The following is a 22037-nucleotide window of genomic DNA, read 5'->3' as shown; positions in this document are numbered from 1 at the left end:
TGTTGAATCAGAGATCTACTAATGTTCTACTGACAGCCTTGTTGAATCAGATATCTACTAATGTTCTACTGACTATACATTAATATAGTATACTATACACTGACTATACATTAATGGAAGGCACGCATTTGTTATCAAATAGCGCCAGCCGCTGGACATTGTCTGAACTGCAGGAGGTTGAGTCAGAGAGCAGTGGAAGTGGAGTAGAGTAGAGAGAGACACCCAGCTGAGTCCTGGCTCCAGGCCCAGTTAACTCTCACTGTCTGCCATCCTGCCGGTCTGGACCACACCCTCCTTACATCACACACATAACACACACCTTTCTGTCCGTTTGGACTGGGCCCCCACCACCACCAATACCACACCTCTCTATCCTGCTGTGTGGCGTCCTGGCAAATCAGAACTTGAGAAGACCACACAAACATCCTCTTCCTACACTTCACACAACCATGCTATAATGTCCACCCTAAGGACATGTGGGCCATTCTAACTCGGACAAGGCTTACTTTTTTTACTTACGGAGACGTGAGGAGTTTAGTTTAGTTTATTAGGATCCCCGTTAGGTACTGTACATGAAGCAGCTACTCTTCTTGGGGTCCACATAAAACTTACAAATACATGACAAAGTGCAAAAAACGGTTGTAGACAAGAACAACATAAGATATTACATTTTTTAATAGAGACAGCAAAAATACTGTTTACACACTACTCATATATAGTATCGTCAGAATATATTCATACCCCTTCACTTATTCCACATTTTGTTGTGTTACAACCTGAATTCAAAATGGATAATATATATGTTTTTCTCACCTATCTACACACAATACCCCATAATGACAAAGTGAAAACATGTTTTTCGAAATTTGTACAAATGTATTAAAAAGGAAATATGGATACATCTCATATACATAAGTATTCACACCCCTGAGTCAATACTTTGTAGAAGCACCTTTGGCAGCGATTACATCTTTGAGTCTTTCTGGGTGAGTCTCTAAGAGCTTTCCACACCTGGATTGTGCAACATTTGCCCATATTTTCTTTTCAAAATTCTTTAAGCTCTGTCAAATTGCTTGTTGATCATTTTCAAGTGTTGCCATAGATTTTCAAGCAGATTTAAGTCAAAACTGTAACTCTGTCACTGTCTTTCACTGTCTTCTTGGTAAGCACTGTAGATTTGGCATTGTGTTTTAGGTTATTGTCCTGCTGAAAGGTAAATTTTTCTCTCCGTTTCTGGTGGAAAGCAGACTGAACCAGGTTTTCCTCTAAGAATGAGCCTGTGCTTAGCTCCATTCCGTTTATTTTTTATCCTGAAAAACTCTCTAGTCCTTAACAATTACAAGCATAACCATAACATGATGCTTGCAAATATGGAGAGTGGTACTCTGTAATGTGTTGTATTGGTATTGCCCTAAATATAACATTTTGTATTGAGGACAAAAAGTTATTTGCTTTGCCCACTTTTTTGCAGTATTACTTTAGTGCCTTGTTGCAAACAGGATGCTTGTTTTGGAATATTTTTATTCTGTACACGCTTCCTTCTTTTCACTCTGTCAATTAGGTTAGTATTGTGGAGTAACTACATGTTGTTGATCCATCCTCAGTTTTCTCCTATCACAGCCATTAAATTCTGTAATTGTTTTAAAGTCACCACTGGCCTCATGGTGAAAACCCTGAGCGGTTACTCTCCAAGAACTGAGTTTGGAAGGATGCCTGTATCTTTGTAATGACTGGGTGTATTGATACACCATCCAAAGTGTAATGAATAACTTCACCATGCTCAAAGGGATATTCAATGTCTGCTTTTTTTATTTGTACCTATCTACCAATAGGTGCCCTTCTTTGCAATGCATTTGGAAACCCTCCCTGGTCTTTGTGATTGAAACTGTTTGAAATTCACAACTCAACTGAGGGACCTTACAGATAATTGTATGTGTGGGGTACAGAGATGAGGTAGTCATTCAAAAGTCATGTTAAAACACTATTATCCATGCAACTTATTATGTGATTTGTTAAGCAAATGTTTACTTCTGCACTTATTGAGCCGTACCATAACAAAGGGGTTGAATACTTACTGACTCAAGACATTTCAGCTTTTCATTTTTTGTTAATTTGGAAAAACATAATTCCACTTTGACATTATGGGGTATTGTGTGTAGATCAGTGACCAACAAATCTCAATTTAATCCGTTTTAAATTCAGGCTGTAACACAACAAAATGTGGAACAAGTCAAGCGGTGTGAATACTTTGTGAAGGCATTGTATACATATTCATATTCGTATATACAGTACAGTTAGATATGAACTTTAGAAAAAGGAGTGCTGCTTTATTTGTTTTTTAAAGCTAAACTTGCTTTTTTCCTGAATAACTTCAGGTGGCAGAGCATTCCACGATGACATGGCTCTATAAATAACTGAACGATGCATTAAATCTGTTTTTGGTTTGGGTACCGTGAAGAAACCCATAGTGGCGTATGTATGTACAGTATGTATGTGTGTGTGTTTGAACTGTATGCAAATAGATTATACAAGTGGTTCAGCATTTTCAACACCAAAATGTTTCTTAAAAAGACTAGAAGAAAAGTAGTCAATTTCTCCTCAACCCTCAACAATGAAAGACTATCATGCATGTTGTTGATGTTAGTTCTCTGTGTGCAGTTATTAAGGGCAAGGCGTGCTGCTTTGTTTTGAGCCAGCTGCAGCTTTGCTAGGTCTTTCTTTGCTGCACCTGACCATATTAACAGACAGTAATCAAGATGGGACAAGATCAGAGCCTGAACAATTAGTCCAGTTGATCTTTGTGTAAAAAATTCAGAACATCTTTTTATAACAGACCTCTCCCCATCTTCACAACACCTTTGGTCAATATGACTTGACCATGAGTACTGACCACCCAATGTTACTCCTAGGGGTTTTAGCTTATTCAATGGTCACATGCTTTATGCACAACTCCAGTTGAGGTTTAGGTCTAAGAGACTGCTTTGAACCAAATACAATGCTTTTGGTTTTTGATGTATTTAACTACCCATTCTGGCACTGACTGTAACACCTTGCAAAGAGTCTCATTGAGCTCACTGGCTGTAAGTGTTGATGTGTAGAGTGTGCAATCATCAGCGAACAAAGTCCTTTTATCTTCGTGTAAGACAAGTGGCAAATCATTTGTAAAAATAGAGAAGAGTGACAGCCCAAGGCATCTGCCCTGAGGGATACCACACTGTACATATCTAATATTAGAGAAACCTCCATTGAAGAACAGTCTCTGAGTTCTATTGGATAAGTAGCTCTCCAACCATGTGATGGCAGGTGATGTAAAGCCATAACAAGTGAGTTTTCTCAATAACAAATGATGATGAATAACATCAAAGACTGCACTGAAATCTAACAATAAAGCTCCAACTATCTTATTATCCATTTATTTTAGACAATCATCAGACATCTGAGTCAGTGCAGTACAAGTTGAGTGCCCTTCCCTATATGAATGCTGAAAGTCAGTAGGTATCTTGTTCTTTGAAAAATAGCATTGTGTTTGTTCAAACACAATTTTCTCCATCAGTTTACCAAGAACAGGCAGGAAACTGGTGCTGAAGAACATGGCTGACGTTTTACATTCTCCCAACCAATTGTGCTATTTTGTTATTTTTTTGTGTCTTGTGTAACTTATTTTTAAACTTATTATGTACATAATGTTGCTGCTACCGTCTCTTATGACCGAAAATAACTTATGGACATCAGAAAATAGATTACTCACCGCAGACTGGAAGAAACTTTTTCCTTTAACGAGTCCGACGAGAAGGATATCCTGCTTTCACTGGAACAGGCCCTGGTCCAAGCCTTTTGAGTGAAGAAAAGACGCCGGAAAAGGAGACACAGATCTGGGATCCTTCTGAGAATCCGGAGGAGAGCGAGTAAACTCCCAATGCCTTACATTCTTCTTGCTAACGTGCAATCATTGGAAAATAAAACTGATGACCTACTATTAAGATTATCCTACCAACAGGACATTAAAAACTGTAACATCTTATGTTTCACCGAGACATGGCTGAACAGAGATACGGACAACATAGAACTAGCGGTATTTTCCATGCACCGGCAGAACAGAGATCATACCTCTGGTAAGACGAGGGGTGGGGGTGTGTGTCTTTTTGTCAATAACAGCTGGTGCGCGATGTCTAAAATTAAAGAAGTCTTGAGTTATTGCTCACCTGAGGTAGAATACTTTATGATAAGCTGCAGACCACATTATCTACCAAGAGAGTTCTCATCTGTATTATTCGTAGCCTTCTATTTACCACCACAAAACGAAGCTGGCACTAAGACCGCTCTCAACCAACTCTATAAGGTCATAAACAAAGAAGAAAATGCTCACCCAGAAGCGGCGCTCCTAGTGGTAGGGGACTTTAATGCAGGCAACTTAAATCAGTTTCACCAAATTTTTACCAGCATGTCACATGTGCAACCAGGCAAAAATAATCCTAGACCACCTTTTCTCCACACACAGAGATGCATACAAAGCTCTCCTCCGCCCTCCATTTCGCAATTCTGACCATAATTCTATCCTCCTGATTCCTGCTTACAAGCAAAAACGAAAGCAGGAAGTACCAGTGACTCGCTCAATACGGAAGTGGTCAGATGACGCGGATGCTACACAGACTGGAATATGTTCCGGGATTCATCCAATGGCATTGAGGAATACACAACCTCAGTCATCGGCTTCATCAATAAGTGCATCGATGACGTCATCCCCACAGTGACTGTACGTACATATCCCAACCAGAACACATGGATTACAGGCAATATCCGCATCAAGCTAAAGGCTAGAGCTGCCGCTTCAAGGACTAAGCCGGAGACTTATGAGAAATCCCGCTATGCCTTCAGACGAACCAACCTACTACACCGGCTCTGACGCTTGTCGGATGTGGCAGGGCTTGAAAGACTATTACTGACTACAAAGGGAAACCCAGACGCGAGCTGCCCAGTGACGCGAGCATACGAGACGAGCTAAATGCCTTTTGTGCTCCATTCGAAGCAAGCAACACTGAAGCATGCACGAGAGCACCAGCTGTTCTGGATGACGGTGTGATAACACTCTCGGTAGCCGATGTGAACAAAACCTTTATACAGGTCAACATTCACAAAGCCGCTGGGCCAGACGGATTAGCAGGACGTGTACTCAAAGCATGCGCGGACCAACTGTCAAGTGTCTTCACTGACATTTTCAACCTCTCCCTGACCGAGTCTGTAATACCTACATGTTTCAAGCAGACCACCATAGTCCCTGTGCCCAAGGAGGCGAAGAAACCTGCCTAAATGATTACCGCCCCGTGGCACTCACGTCGGTAGCCATGAAGTGCTTTGAAAGGCTGGTCATGGCTCACATCAACAGCATCCTCCCGGACACCCTAGACCCACTCCAATTCGCATACTGCCTCAACAGATCCACAGATGACGCAATCTCATTCGCACTCCACACTGCCCTTTCTCACCTGGACAAAAGGAACACCAATGTGAGAATGCTGTTCATTGACTAAAGCTCAGTGTTCAACACCATAGTGCCCTCAAAGCTCATCACTAAGCTAAGGACTCTGGGACTAAACACCTCCCTCTGCAACTGGATCCTGGACTTCCTGGTGGGCCGCCCCCAGGTGGTAAGAGTAGGCAACAACACATCTGCCACGCTGATCCTTAACACTGGGGCCCCTCAGGGGTGTGTACTTAGTCCACTCCTGTACTCCCTGTTCACCCACAACTGCGTGGCCAGGCACGACTCCAACACCATCATTAAGTTTGCTGATGACACAACAGTGGTAGGCCTGATCACCAACAACAATGAGACGGCCTATAGGGAGGAGGTCAGAGACCTGGCAGTGTGGTGCCAGGACAACAACCTCTCCCTCAATGTGAGCAAGACAAAGGAGCTGTTCGTGGACTACAGGAAAAGGTGGGCCGAACAGGCCCCCATTAACATCGACGGGGCTGTAGTGGAGCGGGTCGAGAGTTTCAAGTTCCTTCGTGTCCACATCACCAACGAACTACCAAACACACCAAGACAATTGTGAAGAGGGCACGACAAAACCTTTCCCCCTCAGGAAACTGAAAAGATTTGGCATGGTTCCCCAGATCCTCAAAAGGTTCTACAGGTGCACCATCGAGAGTATCCGGACCGGTTGCATCACCGCCTGGTATGGCAACTGCATGGCATCTGACCATAAGGCGCTACAGAGTGTAGTGCGAATGGCCTAGTACATTACTGGGGCCAAGCTTCCTGCCATCCAGGACCTATATAATAGGCAGTGTCAGAGAAAAGCCCATATAATTGTCAGAGATTCCAGTCACCCAAGTTATAGACTGTTTTCTCTGCTCCCGCACGGCAAGCGGTACCGGAGCGCCAAGTCTAGGACCAAAAGGCTCCTCAACAGCTTCTACCCCCAAGCCATTAGACCGATGAACATTTCATAAAAATCCCCACCGGACAATTTACATTGACCCCCCTTTTGAACACTGCTGCTACTCACTGTTTGAATGTTACCTATGCATAGTCACTTCACACCCACCTACATGTACAGATTATCTCAACTAGCCTGTACCCCTGCACACTGACTCGGTACCGGTGCCCCCTGTATATAGCCTCGTTATTGTTATTCTTATTGTGTTACTTTTTATTATTACTTTTTATTTTAGCCTTCTTGGTAAATATTTCTTCTTCTTGAACTGCACTGTTGGTTAAGGGCTTGTAAGTAAGCATTTCACGGTAAAGTCTACACTTGTTGTATTTGGCGCACGTGGCAAATAAAGTTTGATTTGATTTGAACTGATTGGGCAGCTGTTTGAGCCAGCAAAAGGGGGCTTCACTATTTTTAGGTAGTGGAATTACTTTAGCTTCCTTCTACGCTTGTGGACACAAACACTCCTTTAGGCTCCGGCTAAAGACATGACAAATAGGGTTGGCAATACAGTCTGCTACCATGGCGACTGGCGAACCCTTGCATTTCTTTCCGGAACCCTCCTGGACTCCTGAGGACACATCCCAATACCCACACTGTAACAGGTATACACAGACAGAGTTACACACGGCAGGCAGTGACACACAGGTTAGCCCTGTCTGGACCGAGACAGGCAGACACAGAAACCCCACTCAGATTAGGTTACACTCAAAAGAGGAGCTATAGAGTGGGACAGACACACACTGGTTAATATAAACTGGTTAATATAAACTCTTATGTATGTGTTAGCATAGTATTGGCGCTAAGCTCTTAAGAGCACCTTTTGCACTCAGTTTTAAAGGTGTAAAAATAACACAGACAAGAAATAGCATCAGGCTTTATTTTTCTAAGACGCTGGGCTGAGACTCTGCTGCTAAGCCGGGAGTCATCTGATACCACTAAACTAACACTGCTTGCAAGACCTACTACAGCAACAACAAAAACTCTTGAACTAACAGGAATAATGAGAACCCTTTATAAAGGTTTTATAGCAATAGGTCAATAACAAGTATAGATGGTTTATAAATCTGTAATAACTCATTGGTTACATAGTGAGTAAATTGTGTATGGCTGCACTGTGTATGACTGCACTGTTCATAAATGAACTGACGAAATGTCGCAGCCCCGGATATCATCGATGAAAAGCGTACTTAACCTTTCATCCCATTTCAGTCGTAGAATCAAGTTCTGCAACAAAATGACCAACATAAACATTACCATTGACTGTATTTAACAGAACAGTTATTTTCTCATTGGACAGTAGAATAGCAATATTGATAAATGCAGGTGGGATATACAGTAGATATCACACAAACTCCTTGAATAACCAGTTTATTCATTGTTTCTTTGTTACATAGAATATCTACGTGTTGAAAAATGTAGATCTATACTGAACAAAAATATAAACGCAACATTTAAAGTGTTGCTCCCATGTTTCATGAGCTGAAATAAAAGAACCCAGAACTTTTCCATACGAACAAAAAAACATAGCTTTCAAATTTTGTGCACAAATGTGTTTACATCCCTGTTAGTCAGCATTCTCCTTTACCAAGATAATCCATCCACCTGACAGGTGTGGCATATCAAGAAGCTGATTAAACAGCATGATCATTACACAGGTGTGCTAGGGACAAAAGGCCACTCTAAAATGTGCAGGTTTGTCACCCAACACAATTCCACAGATGTCTCAAGTTTTGTGGGAGCGTGCAATTGGCATGCTGACTGCAGGAATGTCCACCAGAGCTGTTGACAGAGAATTGAATGTTCATTTCTATACCATAACCTGCCTCCAATGTTGTTTTAGAGAATTTGGCAGGCGTGAGGCAGACCACGCATAACCACACCAACCCAGGACCTCCACATCCAGCTTCTTCACCTGCAGCATCATCTGAGACCAGCCACCCGGACAGCTGATGAAACTGTGGATTTGCACAACTGAAGAATTTCTGCACAAACTGTCAGAAACTGTCTCAGGGAAGCTCATCTGCGTGTTCGTCCTCCTCAGCAGGGTCTTGACCTGACTGCAGTTCAGCGTTGTAACCGGCTTCAGTGGGCAAATGCTCACCTTCGATGGCCACTGGCATGCTGGAGAAGTGTGCTCTTCACGGATGAATCCCGGTTTCAACCGTACAAGCGTGTATGGCATCGTGTTGGAAAGTGGTTTTCTGATGTCAATGTTGTGAACAGAGTGCCCCATGATGGTGGTGGGGTTATGTTATGGGCAGGCATAAGCTACAGGCAACAAATACAATTGCATTTTATTGATGGCAATTTGAATGCATAGATACTGTGATGAGATCCTGGGACCCATTGTCGTGCCATTCATCCGCCGCCATCACCTCATATATCAGCATGATAATGCATGGCACCATTTCACAAGGACCTGTACACAATTCCAGGAAGCTGAACGTTTTCCAATTCTTCCATGGACTGCATACTCAAGACATGTCACCCATTGAGCATGTTCGGGATCGACAGCGTGTTCCAGTTCCCGCCAATGTCCAGCAACTTCGCACAGCCATTGAAGAGTGGGACAACATTCCACAGGCGACAATCAAAAGCCTGATCAACTCTATGTGAAGGAGATGTCTCGCCGCATGAGGCAAATGGTGGTCACCAGATACTGACTGGTTTTCTGATACCTTCTTGTTTTTAAGGGTTTGTGATCAACAGATGCATATCTGTATTCCCAGTCATGTGAAATCCATAGATCAGGGCCTAATTTATTTATTTAAATTGACTGATTTCCATATATGAATTGTAACTCAGTAAAATCTTTGAAATTATTGCGTTTATACATTTTTTCAGTGTAGAATACTAAGAGCCAAATACCATAACTTTTATTTCAAAGGAATTGAGTGCAATGATAACCTTTTGAGTGATACATTGATTCTTAAACATAAGAATGAGGGTGAGTTTTTATCACAACCAGGCTCGTGGGAAGTGACAAAGACCTCTTACAGGACCAGGGGACATTTTACATTTACATTTTAGTCATTTAGCAGACGCTCTTATCCAGAGGGACTTACAGTAGTGAATGCATACATTTCATTTCATTTTGTGCATTTTTTTGTACTGGCCCCCCGTGGGAATCGAACCCACAACACTGGCGTTGCACACACCATGCTCTACCAACTGAGCCACAGGGAAGACTAATAATATAATAATAATCAATAATTTTCCTCTTTATTCATCAAAAATTGTGAATAACTCACCACAGGTTAATGAGACGGGTGTGCTTGAAAGGATGTACATAACTCGGTAATGTTGGGTTGTATTGGAGAGTCTGTCTTTTTCCACACACAGTCTGGGCCTATATTTACTTTTCATGCTAATGAGGGCTGGGAATCCACTCTCATATAGGTATGTGGTTGCAAAGGGCATCAGTGTCTTGACAGCGCGATTTGCCAAGGCAGGATACTCTGAGGGCAACCCAATCCAGAAATTTGGCAGTGGCTTCTGATTAAATTATATTGTCACAGAACCGCTTGTTAAATTTTGATGAGGAACTCTTGTTCAGATATCGGCAAGTGGACTGGAGGCAGGGCATGAAAGGGATAACGAATCCAGTTGTTTGTGTCATCCGTTTCGGGAAAATACCTGCGTAATTGCGCACCCAATTGGCAGCAAGAGCCTCTCAGTGGATGCTGCAGCGTACCCAATTGGCGTCGGGAGCAACTGCTTGCACGCGCATTACCACTCCACTATGTCTTCCTGTCATGGCTTTTGTGCCATCAGTAGAGATACCAACAAATCTTGACCACCAAAGTCCATTTGATGTCACAAAGCTGTCCAGTACTTTAAAATGTCCTCTCCTGTTGTCCTGATTTCCAGTGGTTTGCAGAAGAGGTCTTCCTTAATTGACCCCCCCATAAACGTAACGGACATATACCAGGAGCTGTGCCAGGCCCGCCACGTCTGTTGACTCATCCAGCTGTAATGCATAGAATTCACTGGCTTGTATGTGAAGCATTAAGTGTTTTAAAACATCTCCTGCCATGTCACTGATGCATCGTGAAACAGTGTCGTTTGATGAAGGCATTGTCTGTATAGTGTTTTGGGCCTTTTCCCCCAGCCATATCCGCAGCAGCAGAATAGTTTGGGGCTTGCCTGTCCTAGCCACTCTGTAGCTCACCATAGACGCTTCTAGACCCTTCTTATTAATGGTATCTGTTACTTTTATAAGTGTCTTAATTCTCACTCAAAAAACCCATTGCTTATTTTTCAAATTGCCTTGTTTTGTTTCTAAATGTCTGCGCAAGGATGAAGGTTTCATCGAGTTGTGATAGTACTTTTGCACATAACACACTGTGAACAATATAAGTGAACCACAAATCAATGTAGTTATCATATTTGCACCTCTTCGATGGTTCAACGTGCCTGTCTGTTGTTTGGTGCTTTCCCGGTTAAGGGGGCAGTAGCTCTTTGGCTGCATCAGATTCACAACTGTCAGTGTCCATGCTCTCTGGGCTAACAACAAATGTAGAATTACTGATGCTAGCATTGGATGTGCTCGAAGAAGCAGAACAACTTGCGTCGTCGACAGGTGCAGTACTGCTGGTAGTAGCAATACTACCAGTAAAGCTGGTATTTCTCTATGGACGCGGACCTTACTTGATCAATTTTCGAGCAAATGGAAAGAACAGCAGCTACGTTTGGCAACATACAGACCGTTAGTGAAATTCCCGCGAGAGAGTAACGGTTAATGGGATTGGATGTTAATTGTTTGACATTGTGTTATTTCACTGAAGACTAGATGGTTTCATTTTATTTTTGGCAGTGAAACGAGGCTACTCAGGCGAGAGAAAAAAATAAAAACTCACCCAAATGTATAAATGGGCTGTTTGAAAATGAAGGGAAATAAAATTAAAATATATTTCTTTGAAATGTATTTTTATTTGGCGTACCCCTGACAGCATTGCGTACCCCAGTTTGGGAATACCTGCCATAGACTATATTTGGAAGTGCATTTCCATTGTTCAGGCAGAAGGAAAACAGCAATGTAAAACTGTAGCCTAACTTTATGTTCAAACATCTCAACACTCATCTTTTTCATGGGTTCAAGTAGGATTTATTGTGAGTAGAACTCGGAGGACATCTGAAAGGAACATGTTTCTCTGTAAGAGGTTTATTTTTCCCCCGTATATTTTACAAATAGAAGCACAAATGTTCATAAACTCGACGACAGCCGTTTGAAGTACTTAGAAGCATGTATGCCAGAACCACTGGCGATGGATGGCAGTAGGACCTCGTCCATTTATCTGAAACCACACAGAACAAACACGCGTTCAGATAAACGGGATGAAATCAAAATACCAAACAAAATATCACAGTAAATGTGGGGAAATAACAGGCTTTCTATTCTGCTTTTAACAAAACACAGGATACATGATGGAACACACTAGGCCCTAGAGGGAGCTATTCCATCTTAGACTACAGTGGGATGGTTTTCCGCATAGTCCTGGACTAAAAAGCACTAGCAGTCTCCTTTGAGCATAGCACATTTTCTTCTTCCTTTCTGTGCATCTTAGGGGCTGTTACCTACGATCACATGATTTAGGTCCTGATACCAACATGAGGGGTTGGAGTGGAGTAAAAAGGTTGACAAAATGGTTAGTGAACAAACTTAAAAATAACTAAATGTTTAATGACAAACAATGGGTGGGCTCATGCAAGGAGTCAAGTTGGGGAAATGTTCAAAGATGTAGGTAACCAATCAAGGTTAAGAATGAGTGGGGTTGTTTTGTGTGTGTGTGGGGGGGGGGGGACATTACTTAGGGGACAGATTAAACACCAAGGGATAGAGAGTGAAACAGAGAGGAAGGGACAAAGAGTGAAAGAGAAAGGGCGATATGGGCAGAACGAAGCTGACAGCGTGAACAGTACTCACAGGGCAGCAGCTCCAGAGATGATCTCAATGAGCTCCTTGGTGATGACAGCCTGCCTGGTACGGTTGAAGGTGAGGGTCAGCTTGTCAATCATCTCAGCTGGAGGGGACAGAACAGAGCCAGGGTTGATATGAATCTGAGAACAAAGCCATCACAGTGCAGGCACACAGACCTGGTAACCAGATTAGCTGATATTGTAAAATCAATGGCAACCCTAGAGGCATTACACTAGGTTAATCAAGCAGCAGAGGGAGACTGAGGAATATAATCACAAAGGACGACAGCTACTGTGTGTGCTATGAGGCAGGCAGGAAGACTACAACTTAAAAGACAAGTAAGGAAGATGAGAAATAAGCCAGTTGTTATAGAGGCAGAGGAAGATGCTCACAGGCGTTCTTGCTGGCGCTGTCCATAGCGGTCATCCTGGCACTCTGCTCGCTGGTTGTGGACTCCTTCAGGCCAAAGTAGATGATGTTGACCAGGGCAAACTCCTGGTAGTTCCTCAGCACGTCAGCATCAATGTCATCATAGATGCCCATGTTCTCTGTTACAGAAATTGAAAAAGAAGACGTATGATAGTCGGCCATTTTGTGGGGCATACATCTTAAAATCAGCCTGTCGATTTTTATCCCCCTAGTCGATTGACACACCGGTGCGTCAACCTAATTAACCAAAAACATCCCCATCAAAATCCGTCAGTTTAAGTTGGATATGTTTTTTTTGTTGCACTGGATGCATCTCAATCCACCGCATCCGCCGATGTAGCACTTACACATTTGCAGTGAAAGCTGGCAGACCATGAGACATCCCAAAAATTGTTATTCTCATGAAAACGTCTGTAGCGTCCAAACGGTTTGGCCTAAAAAGCTATTATAACCACTCTGGAAAGGGGACTCTCACAAACACAATAGTGTCTTCGTTTTCCTCAACCCCCCGCCCCCCCCCCACACACACACACACAAATGTCAGGAGACTCGCATGAAGTCGGTACTGTCGATGTGCCAACTTCTGTTTGGTAGCGTCCGAACCGTTTGGACAACAAACTAATAGGACCCACACTGCTGAAAGGAGATTCTCACAAACACATTGAATGTGTTATTCAATGCGTTTCCATGGGCTTTAATAGTCAAGGCAAAAATATATATTATTTGTATACATTCTTTTGAAACCTAAAGGGGTCTTAAAATTTAAAATCAAATAGCTAAATTATCCATAGTATGACCATCTTAAAACAATTCCATATGTCAGTTTAGCAACACCCCCCCCCAACAACTTAGATTAAAGAATTAAAGCGACCTTCAAACCAACAGTGTTGTACCTGAATTAGCAACAGTATCAATGGAGAAGATAGGCTTCTCATCAGTCTTGTAGGAGATGACAGACCTGAATGAGGGGGGAAAATAACAGCCATTCAAGACTTGTTCTGATAATTGGCTATGTACTTTGAAGGATAAGGATGGGACTATACTTGACGTGATTCTTCCCATACGAACAGTTTTTGGCTCAACTAAGAAACCATTTGGAGGAGACAAGACACTGAAATGTGGCTGTGGAAGGAGTCCATCCATACCTGAATCTGTTGTAGATTACAGCACCCTGGTCAAACTCGTAGCCCATGTTGAGCAGCTCTGTGGCAACGATGGAAGCGTCAGTAAAGGTGGGGGGCTTGCGGCCCACCTCTTTGCAGCTGAGCAGCAGGTAATTGCCGTGTGTCCTGGGTTACGAGGAGGGAGGGAACACTGTTGTCATGGTAATAAACTAAATTCCAAAGGAAACCACTAGACTGGACCTGTTGCTGTGGGCATCATACAGTAAAATGGCTGTATTTCTTGATTATCATTCTGTACCTCTGCAGGATGTTCCTCAGCTTGTCCCCCACATTGACTACCATCACCTCCTTGCCCTCGCCAGTGAGGTTGGCAATCTTGGCCTTGATGGCCTTTGCCACGTTGGAATGGACGGCACCACAGAGACCACGGTCAGACGACACACCGATCAGGAGGTGCTTGTTGGCCACTCCCTCCGGGGCCTTGATCTCAGCCTTCTCGTACAGGGCTGGAGGACACACAGGCAAGAGAAGAGGGACCATCAACAGGTTTGTTGAACGCCATTGGCAAACACCACAAAAACATTTCCAATAAATGTGTGTGAAACGACCCTGACAGTACAGGGACGGTATTCAAGAAGCGCCTCAGTACCAGGGCTAATTCAGGATCAGGTCCCCTCTGTCCATGTAATCTTATTCATTATGATATAAAAGGCTAAACTGATCCTAGATCAGCACTCCTACTCTGAGACTATGAATACAGGCCCTGACCTACCCCTGCCTTCTCACTATGGTCCTAATAGAGGACCATAATAACAGACAGTGATGAACTTCACATAGAAACCATCCATTCCCTTAGACTTTAGTGTGTGTGTGTGTGTGTATAGAGAACATGCAGAGTGAGCAATGACATACCCGAAGCACCATTTCCATAGACGCGGGCGGGCTTCAGCTGCCTCTCAGCGCGGGCATACTTAGCAGCGGCCACCATCTTCATGGACTTGGTGATCTTTTGGATGTTCTTGATGGACTTCAAACGGATGGTGACTAGAATGGGAAAGATGGATGCCACTGACTGACTAAACATTTGAGGTTCAATAATATTGAGAAAAACAGCTACAATATCATCATGATTCAAAAGTTTCACTTGTGCATAAAACTTTAAAGAGGAAGCTCAAGGGTGAGTTTTATGTAACACAGAGTAGTTAAAGAGATGGCGAGGTAAATACTTACTGTCCTTCAAGGTAGCCATGTTCCTGACCTGCCCACTACAAAACAAACAGAATTAGCTAGGTAAATTAGAAACATTATCTTTGCATATTCGCAACAACGTGAACATCCTCAATTCATGGATTACAAACTATTTGCCTCCCAATACAAATAGCTAGCTACCTATAAGCGAATAAATGTTGTTTGTACAACTATACTAGCAATCAGTTAACGTTATACTAGAGTTCATGTCACCAGCTAACAGTTAGCTAACGTTAGCATGTTAGGTGTATCCAGATAATGCAAGATAACTTAGTTAGCGGGAGGAACAGTGAATTTGACAAGAACTGAACGCTGTTCTGAAAACATCTGGTATCGTACGAATTACTAAAAGGACTTTTTAATCAACGTTAGTTAGCTGTCACACACTTCAATGACATGGTTAACAAGCTAATGTCAGTTTAGCCACCGCACCGGCTGAACTTGACCATTCACTCTGTACCACACACAATCAGCGGCCTGCGGGTTAGCGCGCCCTTGCAATGTTTTACATGGCTCGTCAACGCATACGGCGTACATATTTGTCATATATGTGTACGACAGCACAATGCTCAAAATCATGTTGTCAAATATACGTAAATTTGCTAATAAAACGTTACCATTGTGGGAGGAACACCAACGCGCTGGTCCTGGCGAACATAATTACTTCGATGAAGGTCAGACTCGCAGGACTGCGCAAGCGCAGGTAAATGGCAAAAAGTGGACGAAAAAACAAACCTCGCGTTACTTCAAAGTACACGTAAATTGATGACGAAATACCCACGGAAGCGGTAGATTTTTAGGAGGAAGGAGAAGAGCATAACAACATCTGAACGTGTTCGAGTCTTATTTCGAATTTCAATAATTGTCTTGCATATTTATATGTAGACGATTATTATTTGAGATGGGGAAAGAGGGTTTTCTAAGCCCAAAGGCGATCGGGAATAGGATCAAAGCAAAAGGTCTTCAAAAATTGCGATGGTATTGTCAAATGTGCCAGAAACAATGTCGAGACGAGGTAAGAAAGATGGCTAGCTAAGTTAGCTATCTAACGTTATATAGCGTAACGTTTGGCATATTTGCTAGTAGGTGCAAGCGTCCTAAACGACCTACTCGCTGGGACAGAATGTAAATTAACCATGTACGTTAGCAAGTGAGCTAGATAGATAGACTGTATTGTCCTCAGGAAAGTAACGTTAGCTAGATCTCGATCAGGCATGTCAGAAGTTAGGCTCTGCACACAAATGGTAACGCCCGGGACAAGAGCTAGTTTAGGTTGAACAAGCTTTCCCTTTCTGCCCATAGAATGGCTTCAAATGCCACTGCATGTCCGAGTCCCACCAGAGACAGCTGCTGCTGGCATCGGAGGACCCCAACAAGATCATGGACAACTTCTCACAGTGAGTCAATCTGCATTTACTTAGGTCTTGCTGTTGGTATGTCGTGTTCTATAACACTGTCTCCAAACAAATGTTAAAATGACATGTCAATAATGGTGTGATGATGAGTCATGGGAGGTGTTCCACCAGTGGACTTATTTGCTTTCTCCTCTCTCCACTCTTCCTCTCTCCAAGGGAGTTCAAGAATGACTTTATTGAGCTGATCAGAAGACGCTTTGGTAATATTTGATTTCTTCTGAAACTATATATTATATGTGCATGCAATATTACACTAGCTACTTATAAAGAGACTGTAAGACAAACCTCAACCTGACTGAATCTCTCTCCCTCCCCTCCAGGAACCAAGCGAGTGCAAAACAACATTGTCTATAACGAGTACATCAATGACAGAGAGCATGTCCATATGAACTCCACCCAGTGGGAGACTCTCACTGAATTCACCAAGTGGCTGGGGAAAGAGGGTACTGTCACACTCATACCCTTTAGAACAGAAGTTATGTGTGTTTGTCTGTGTCTGTCTGATCCCTGACATTGTTGTGTCTTATGACTTCTCCCAGGTTTCTGTAAGGTGGATGAGACGCCCAAAGGCTGGTACATCCAGTACATCGACCGCGACCCAGAGACCATCCGGAGGCAGGAGGAGCTGGAGAGGAAGAAGAAGCAGGACCTTGATGACCAGGAGCGCAGTGCCAAGTTCATAGAGGAGCAGGTCCGCCGGGGCCAAGGAGGCAGGGAGCCAGAGGTGAGAGAGTACCACTACTGCCCTCCTCTGACTAGGAGGTCATATTACACTCTGTCTGCTGAACAGGGACTGGCCAAGGGTAATGTTTACTAGGGATGTAAGGATTCACTGATACACATCGGCACAAATGTTTAACATACAGTGCGTCATAAAATCAATTAAAAATGTTACAAACCCCCAGTTCACTAACGTTTTTCCAAAAAGACCTCTAATCTTTTGTGACTGAATTTGTTTCCTTTCCAATCTAACTAAGCATGTCAATTCATATGACAGTCATTGATCTCCAAGTCAGATAACGGGGCGGCAGGTAGCCTAGTGGTTAGAGCGTTGGGCCGTTAACCGGAAGGTTGCTAGATCGAATCCCCGAGCTGACATGGTATAAATCTGTCGTTCTGCCCCTGAACAAGGCAGTTAACCCACTGTTCCCAGGCCGTCATTGTAAATAAGAATGTGTTCTTAACTGACTTGCCTAGTTAAATAAAGGTTAAATAAAAAAATAACAACTGCGCACAGAGCAGCTCGCACCAACGAGAGCCTATCCCTGATCTAATATTCGTATATCTGTGCTGCACAATCAGCATTCAAATGCTTGTAAAATGGCTTTTGCATTGTCAAATCTTAGGCTTTATTAGTTGGGTGACAACCAATATAATTGGTGGGGTCTTTGTTACCAAATGCACTGTATAATTTTTTTTACTGGCAGTTGTTTTACTCGAGTTGTGTAGGCTACCAGAGTGGACACAACTCACATCTTTCTGATTGCACATCTAACTTCTGATTGGGGCTTTTCAATTGCCAGGTTCACCTTAAGAAATAGTTTTGGGGGTTTTGCTTTAAGCAATCAGTGCTTTTTGTCATTTTTACATGAACAGGTTAAAGTTGTAATTTCATAAACATTTTGCAAGCTGCAATGTAGGCCTGTGGTCGGAGCGGGAGAAGAGCAGCTCTCCTGTGTAAAGTTTCAAACGTTCACAACCATTCACTTTTGAGACAGGGGTGAAATCCAAAGCTGCGTTATATTAATTTGATATTTCAGCTAATTTCTAAAGATAAATATAGAAATGTTACTAGCAAAAAAACGACAAATTAATAAGTAGGTGAATGAGATTTCAAAAGTGAGGGGACAAAAAGCATAAATTCCTCTCCATATCAGATAGTGATAGATGCTTAGTCTGCCCTCTGGCGCCTACACACACCATACATCATTCTCAAGCTCAGAGATGTAGTCTCCGACAGAATTCACATCCCTACTGTTCAGCAAAGATACTGTTTACCTATGACATGTCATGGAATCAAAACAACCTGTCCCTCTTTTTTTCAGGAAGCACCGGTTTTCACTGAGTTGAAACGAGAAAGTGAAGAAGAGAAAAGTATGTTTTTTTTTTTTTTTTTTTTTAATGATATAACTCATGATGCGTTTGGTCAGAAATGATACTGATTACACCGTTACGTCCGCTCATCTCTCGCTGGTTATAGTTCTGATTATGTTTCAGTTACCTTCAATCTGGCCAAGGGCTCCTGTTCTTCTGCGGATGGCCCATCTAAAGCCAGGTACAGTAATCTGAAGCTCAGTAAGAATGACTCACCGTCATCAATGGCAATGCAAAACAGCAAAAGTAAATCACTGTGGGGATTTCACTCTTTCACTCAGATTAACACTGTGTCTACCTCTTCCCCGTAGTGTGGCCCTGGGTCCCAGTGCCCTGAAGGCAGCAGGATCAGTGAAAAGGAAAGATGCGCCCTCCACCTCAGAAGCCAAAGAGAAGAAGAAGAAGTCAGCCCTGGATGAGATCATGGAGGTACGGTAGTGTTTCCAGTTCTCCCTCTCAGATCTAACACTGTCAAGTAAACTCTGTGTTAAACACGTGTGCGTGTAACCCTTTGTGTACTGTGTTACGTTGAGATGGAGGAGCAGAAGAAGAGGTCTGTGAGAGCAGACCACTGGCTGCACCCCGGCATTGTAATCAAAGTTGTTACCAAGAGACTGGGGGAGAAATACCACAAGAAGAAAGGAGTCGTCAAGGTAACACATTAGTTTCACACATTAATGATCATATACAAGGTGGGTGATTGGGCCATTTTTTTGTGTTCTAAGTAGCTTATAAGAGGTTTGTAGTCAATAGAAGAATATCATACAGTTGAAGTCGGAAGTTTACATACACCTTAGACAAATACATTTAAACTCAGTTTTTCACAATTCTTGACATTTAATCCTAGTAAAAATTCCCTATCTTAGGTCAGTTAAGATCACCAGTTTATTTTAGGAATGTGAAATGTCAGAATAATAGTAGAGAGAAGGATTTATTTCAGATTTTATTTCTTTCATCACATTCCCAGTGGGTCAGAAGTTTACATTCACTCAATTAGTATTTGGTAGCATTGCCTTTAAATTGTTTAACTTGGGTCAAACGTTTTGCTTAGCCTTCCACAAGCTTCCCACAATAAGTTGGGTGAATTTTGGCCCATTCCTCCTGACAGAGCTGGTGTAACTGAGTCAGGTTTGTAGGCCTCCTTGCTCGCACATGCTTTTTCAGTTCTGCCCACAAATTTTCTATAGGATTGAGGTCAGGGCTTTGTGATGGCCACTCCAATACTTTGACTTTGTTGTACTTAAGCCATTTTGCCACAACTTTGGAAGTTTGCTTGGGGTCGTTGTCCATTTGGAAGACCCATTTGCGACCAAGCTTTAACTTCCTGACTGATGTCTTGAGATGTAGCTTCAATATATCCACATAATTTTCTTTCCTCATGATGCCATCTATTTTGTGAAGTGCACCAGTTCCTCCTGCAGCAAAGCACCCCCACAACATGATGCTGCCACCCCCATGCTTCATGATTGGGATGGTTTTCTTCGGCTTGCAAGCCTCTCCCTTTTTCTTCCAAACATAATGATGGTCATTATGGCCAAACAATTCTATTTTTGTTTCATCAGACCAGAGGACATTTCTCCAAAAAGTACGATCTTTGTCCCCATGTGCAGTTGCAAACCGTAGTCTGGCTTTTTTATGGCAGTTTTGGAGCAGTGGCTTCTTCGTTACTGAGCGGCCTTTCAGGTTATGTCGATATTGGACATGTTTTACTGTGGATATAGATACTTTTGTACCCGTTTCCTCCAGCATCTTCACAAGGTCCTTTGATGTTGTTCTGGGATTGATTTGCACTTTTTGCACAAAAGTACATTCATCTCTAGGAGACAGAACGCGTCTCCTTCCTGAGCGTTATGACGGCTGCGTGGTCCCATGGTGTTTATACTTGCGTACTATTGTTTGTACAGATGAACGTGGTACCTTCAGGCATTTGGAAATTGCTCCCAAGGATGAACCAGACTTGTGGAGGTCTACAATTATTTTCTGAGGTCTTGTCTGATTTCTTTTGATTTTCCCATGATGTCAAGCAAAGAGGCACTGAGTTCGAAGGTAGGCCTTGAAATACATCCACAGGTAAACCTCCAATTGACTCAAATTATGTCAATTAGCCTATCAGAAGCTTCTAAAGCCATGACATCATTTTCTGGAATTTTCCAAGTTGTTTAAAGGCACAGTCAACTTAGTGTATGTAAATTTCTGACCCACTGGAATTGTGATACAGTGAAATAATCTGTCTGTAAACAATTGTTGGAAAAATTACTTGTGTCATGCACAAAGTAGATGTCCTAAACGACTTGACAAAACTGTGGTTGAAAAACGATTTTTAATGACTCCAACCTAAGTGTATTTAAACTTCTGACTTCAACTGTATGTATTTAGGCTAACAGTTGTGTGTTGTAGGAGGTGCAGGATAAATACACGGCTGTAGTGAAGATGATTGACTCAGGGGACAAACTGAAACTAGACCAGAGTCACCTGGAGACGGTCATCCCTGCACCAGGTAACCCAGTTCTCGCCATGGTTACACACACATGTCCACAGGAAATTGATCATTTGCAAACTGTACATTTGACTGGATATCTGTAATCTGGCCAAATCGAATAATCAAATCTAACTCATCTGTCCCACAGGTAAAAGGGTCCTGGTTCTGAACGGTGTGTACCGAGACACAGAGGCCCTACTGGACTCCATAGACGAGAGAAAGTTCAGTGCCACCCTCACACTTGACTCGGTAAGGACCAGGCACAAAATGGCTCTCGTCATGCATCAGTTTCTACTGTTTGGTGATGTAATAGATATTTGGTATAGCAACTGCTTTGGGATGATATGAATGGTTCTTATTTTCTCATACAAGGGTGTGTTTTCTTCCTCAGGGTCGGATGAAAGGGAGGAGGGTGGACGGGATCGCCTACGAGGATTTCTCCAAAATGGCCTGATCTATCATGACTTCCGTTACATGACAGCGTAACCCAAGAGCCCCTACCCTTCCACTGAGGCCCATCAGCCGAGGGACTCTACTGTGTCAGAGTTACTTTCTGTAAATATCCCAGAATGCATTTTCTATGGAGGTATCACTTCCTGAGTTAGAGTAATGATTAGGTGGGAAAAAAGTTATATTTTTATTTTGTATTGTTATTAAAATGGTTCTCTACAAATACATTTTAATGTTGTAATATTACAACACAATTGACCTATGTATTGTTTGATACAATGATTGATTGAAAAACATTTGTATTTTGCCATGTAAGATGAGGTCTGAGAAATACAACAGTGATTGGAATGTTCTGGTTAAGAAGTCTGTGGGTGTACATAAAGTTCAAAGCCGGCAGTGTAGTCTTCATGAAAATAAAGAAACATTCACACAGCT

At 42.6% G+C, this 22037-nt stretch overlaps 2 protein-coding genes across 3 annotated transcripts; one reads left to right on the top strand and one right to left on the bottom strand.

Annotated features, from left to right (window-relative positions):
* Positions 1 to 11527: 11527 nt before the first annotated feature.
* Positions 11528 to 15893, bottom strand: LOC106576202 (ATP synthase subunit gamma, mitochondrial). 2 transcript variants are annotated; one of them, XM_014153193.2, is made up of 9 exons: positions 15782 to 15893; positions 15147 to 15181; positions 14829 to 14960; positions 14215 to 14422; positions 13938 to 14081; positions 13686 to 13750; positions 12756 to 12911; positions 12370 to 12466; positions 11528 to 11740 (listed from the first exon to the last, which is right to left on the bottom strand). In XM_014153193.2, exons 1-9 carry the CDS (start codon positions 15820 to 15822, stop codon positions 11737 to 11739), a joined length of 882 nt encoding a protein of 293 aa, XP_014008668.1. In that variant the 5' UTR covers positions 15823 to 15893; the 3' UTR covers positions 11528 to 11736. The 2 variants fall into 2 exon arrangements, with proteins under 2 accessions (XP_014008668.1, XP_014008669.1); XM_014153194.2 differs by lacking the exon at positions 11528 to 11740 and having other exon boundaries at positions 12366 to 12466.
* Positions 15894 to 15916: 23 nt separating this feature from the next.
* LOC106576199 (DNA/RNA-binding protein KIN17) lies at positions 15917 to 22034 on the top strand. The gene is made up of 12 exons (XM_014153191.2): positions 15917 to 16179; positions 16467 to 16561; positions 16736 to 16779; positions 16900 to 17022; positions 17119 to 17303; positions 18625 to 18673; positions 18797 to 18854; positions 18985 to 19102; positions 19207 to 19326; positions 21071 to 21170; positions 21301 to 21401; positions 21544 to 22034. Exons 1-12 carry the CDS (start codon positions 16066 to 16068, stop codon positions 21604 to 21606), a joined length of 1170 nt encoding a protein of 389 aa, XP_014008666.1. The 5' UTR covers positions 15917 to 16065; the 3' UTR covers positions 21607 to 22034.
* Positions 22035 to 22037: the final 3 nt, after the last annotated feature.

This window comes from Salmo salar, chromosome ssa17 (assembly GCF_905237065.1).
Source record: "Salmo salar chromosome ssa17, Ssal_v3.1, whole genome shotgun sequence".
In the NCBI taxonomy this organism is placed as follows: Eukaryota; Metazoa; Chordata; class Actinopteri; order Salmoniformes; family Salmonidae; genus Salmo; species Salmo salar.
The sequence above is the reverse complement of the archived record's forward strand: the minus strand, read 5'-3'. Positions and strand labels throughout refer to the sequence as shown.

Coding starts and splice junctions, on each gene's coding strand:
- LOC106576202 (XM_014153193.2), bottom strand. CDS start 15,822: ATGTTCGCCAGGACCAGCGCGTTGGTGTTCCTCCCACAATG. Junction 14,423..14,828: donor CTATGGAAATGGTGCTTCGG/GTATGTCATTGC, acceptor TGTGTCCTCCAG/CCCTGTACGAGAAGGCTGAG. Junction 14,082..14,214: donor CTGAGGAACATCCTGCAGAG/GTACAGAATGAT, acceptor CTCGTAACCCAG/GACACACGGCAATTACCTGC.
- LOC106576199 (XM_014153191.2), top strand. CDS start 16,066: ATGGGGAAAGAGGGTTTTCTAAGCCCAAAGGCGATCGGGAATAGGATC. Junction 17,304..18,624: donor AAGGAGGCAGGGAGCCAGAG/GTGAGAGAGTAC, acceptor TCTTTTTTTCAG/GAAGCACCGGTTTTCACTGA. Junction 18,855..18,984: donor GATGGCCCATCTAAAGCCAG/GTACAGTAATCT, acceptor TCTTCCCCGTAG/TGTGGCCCTGGGTCCCAGTG.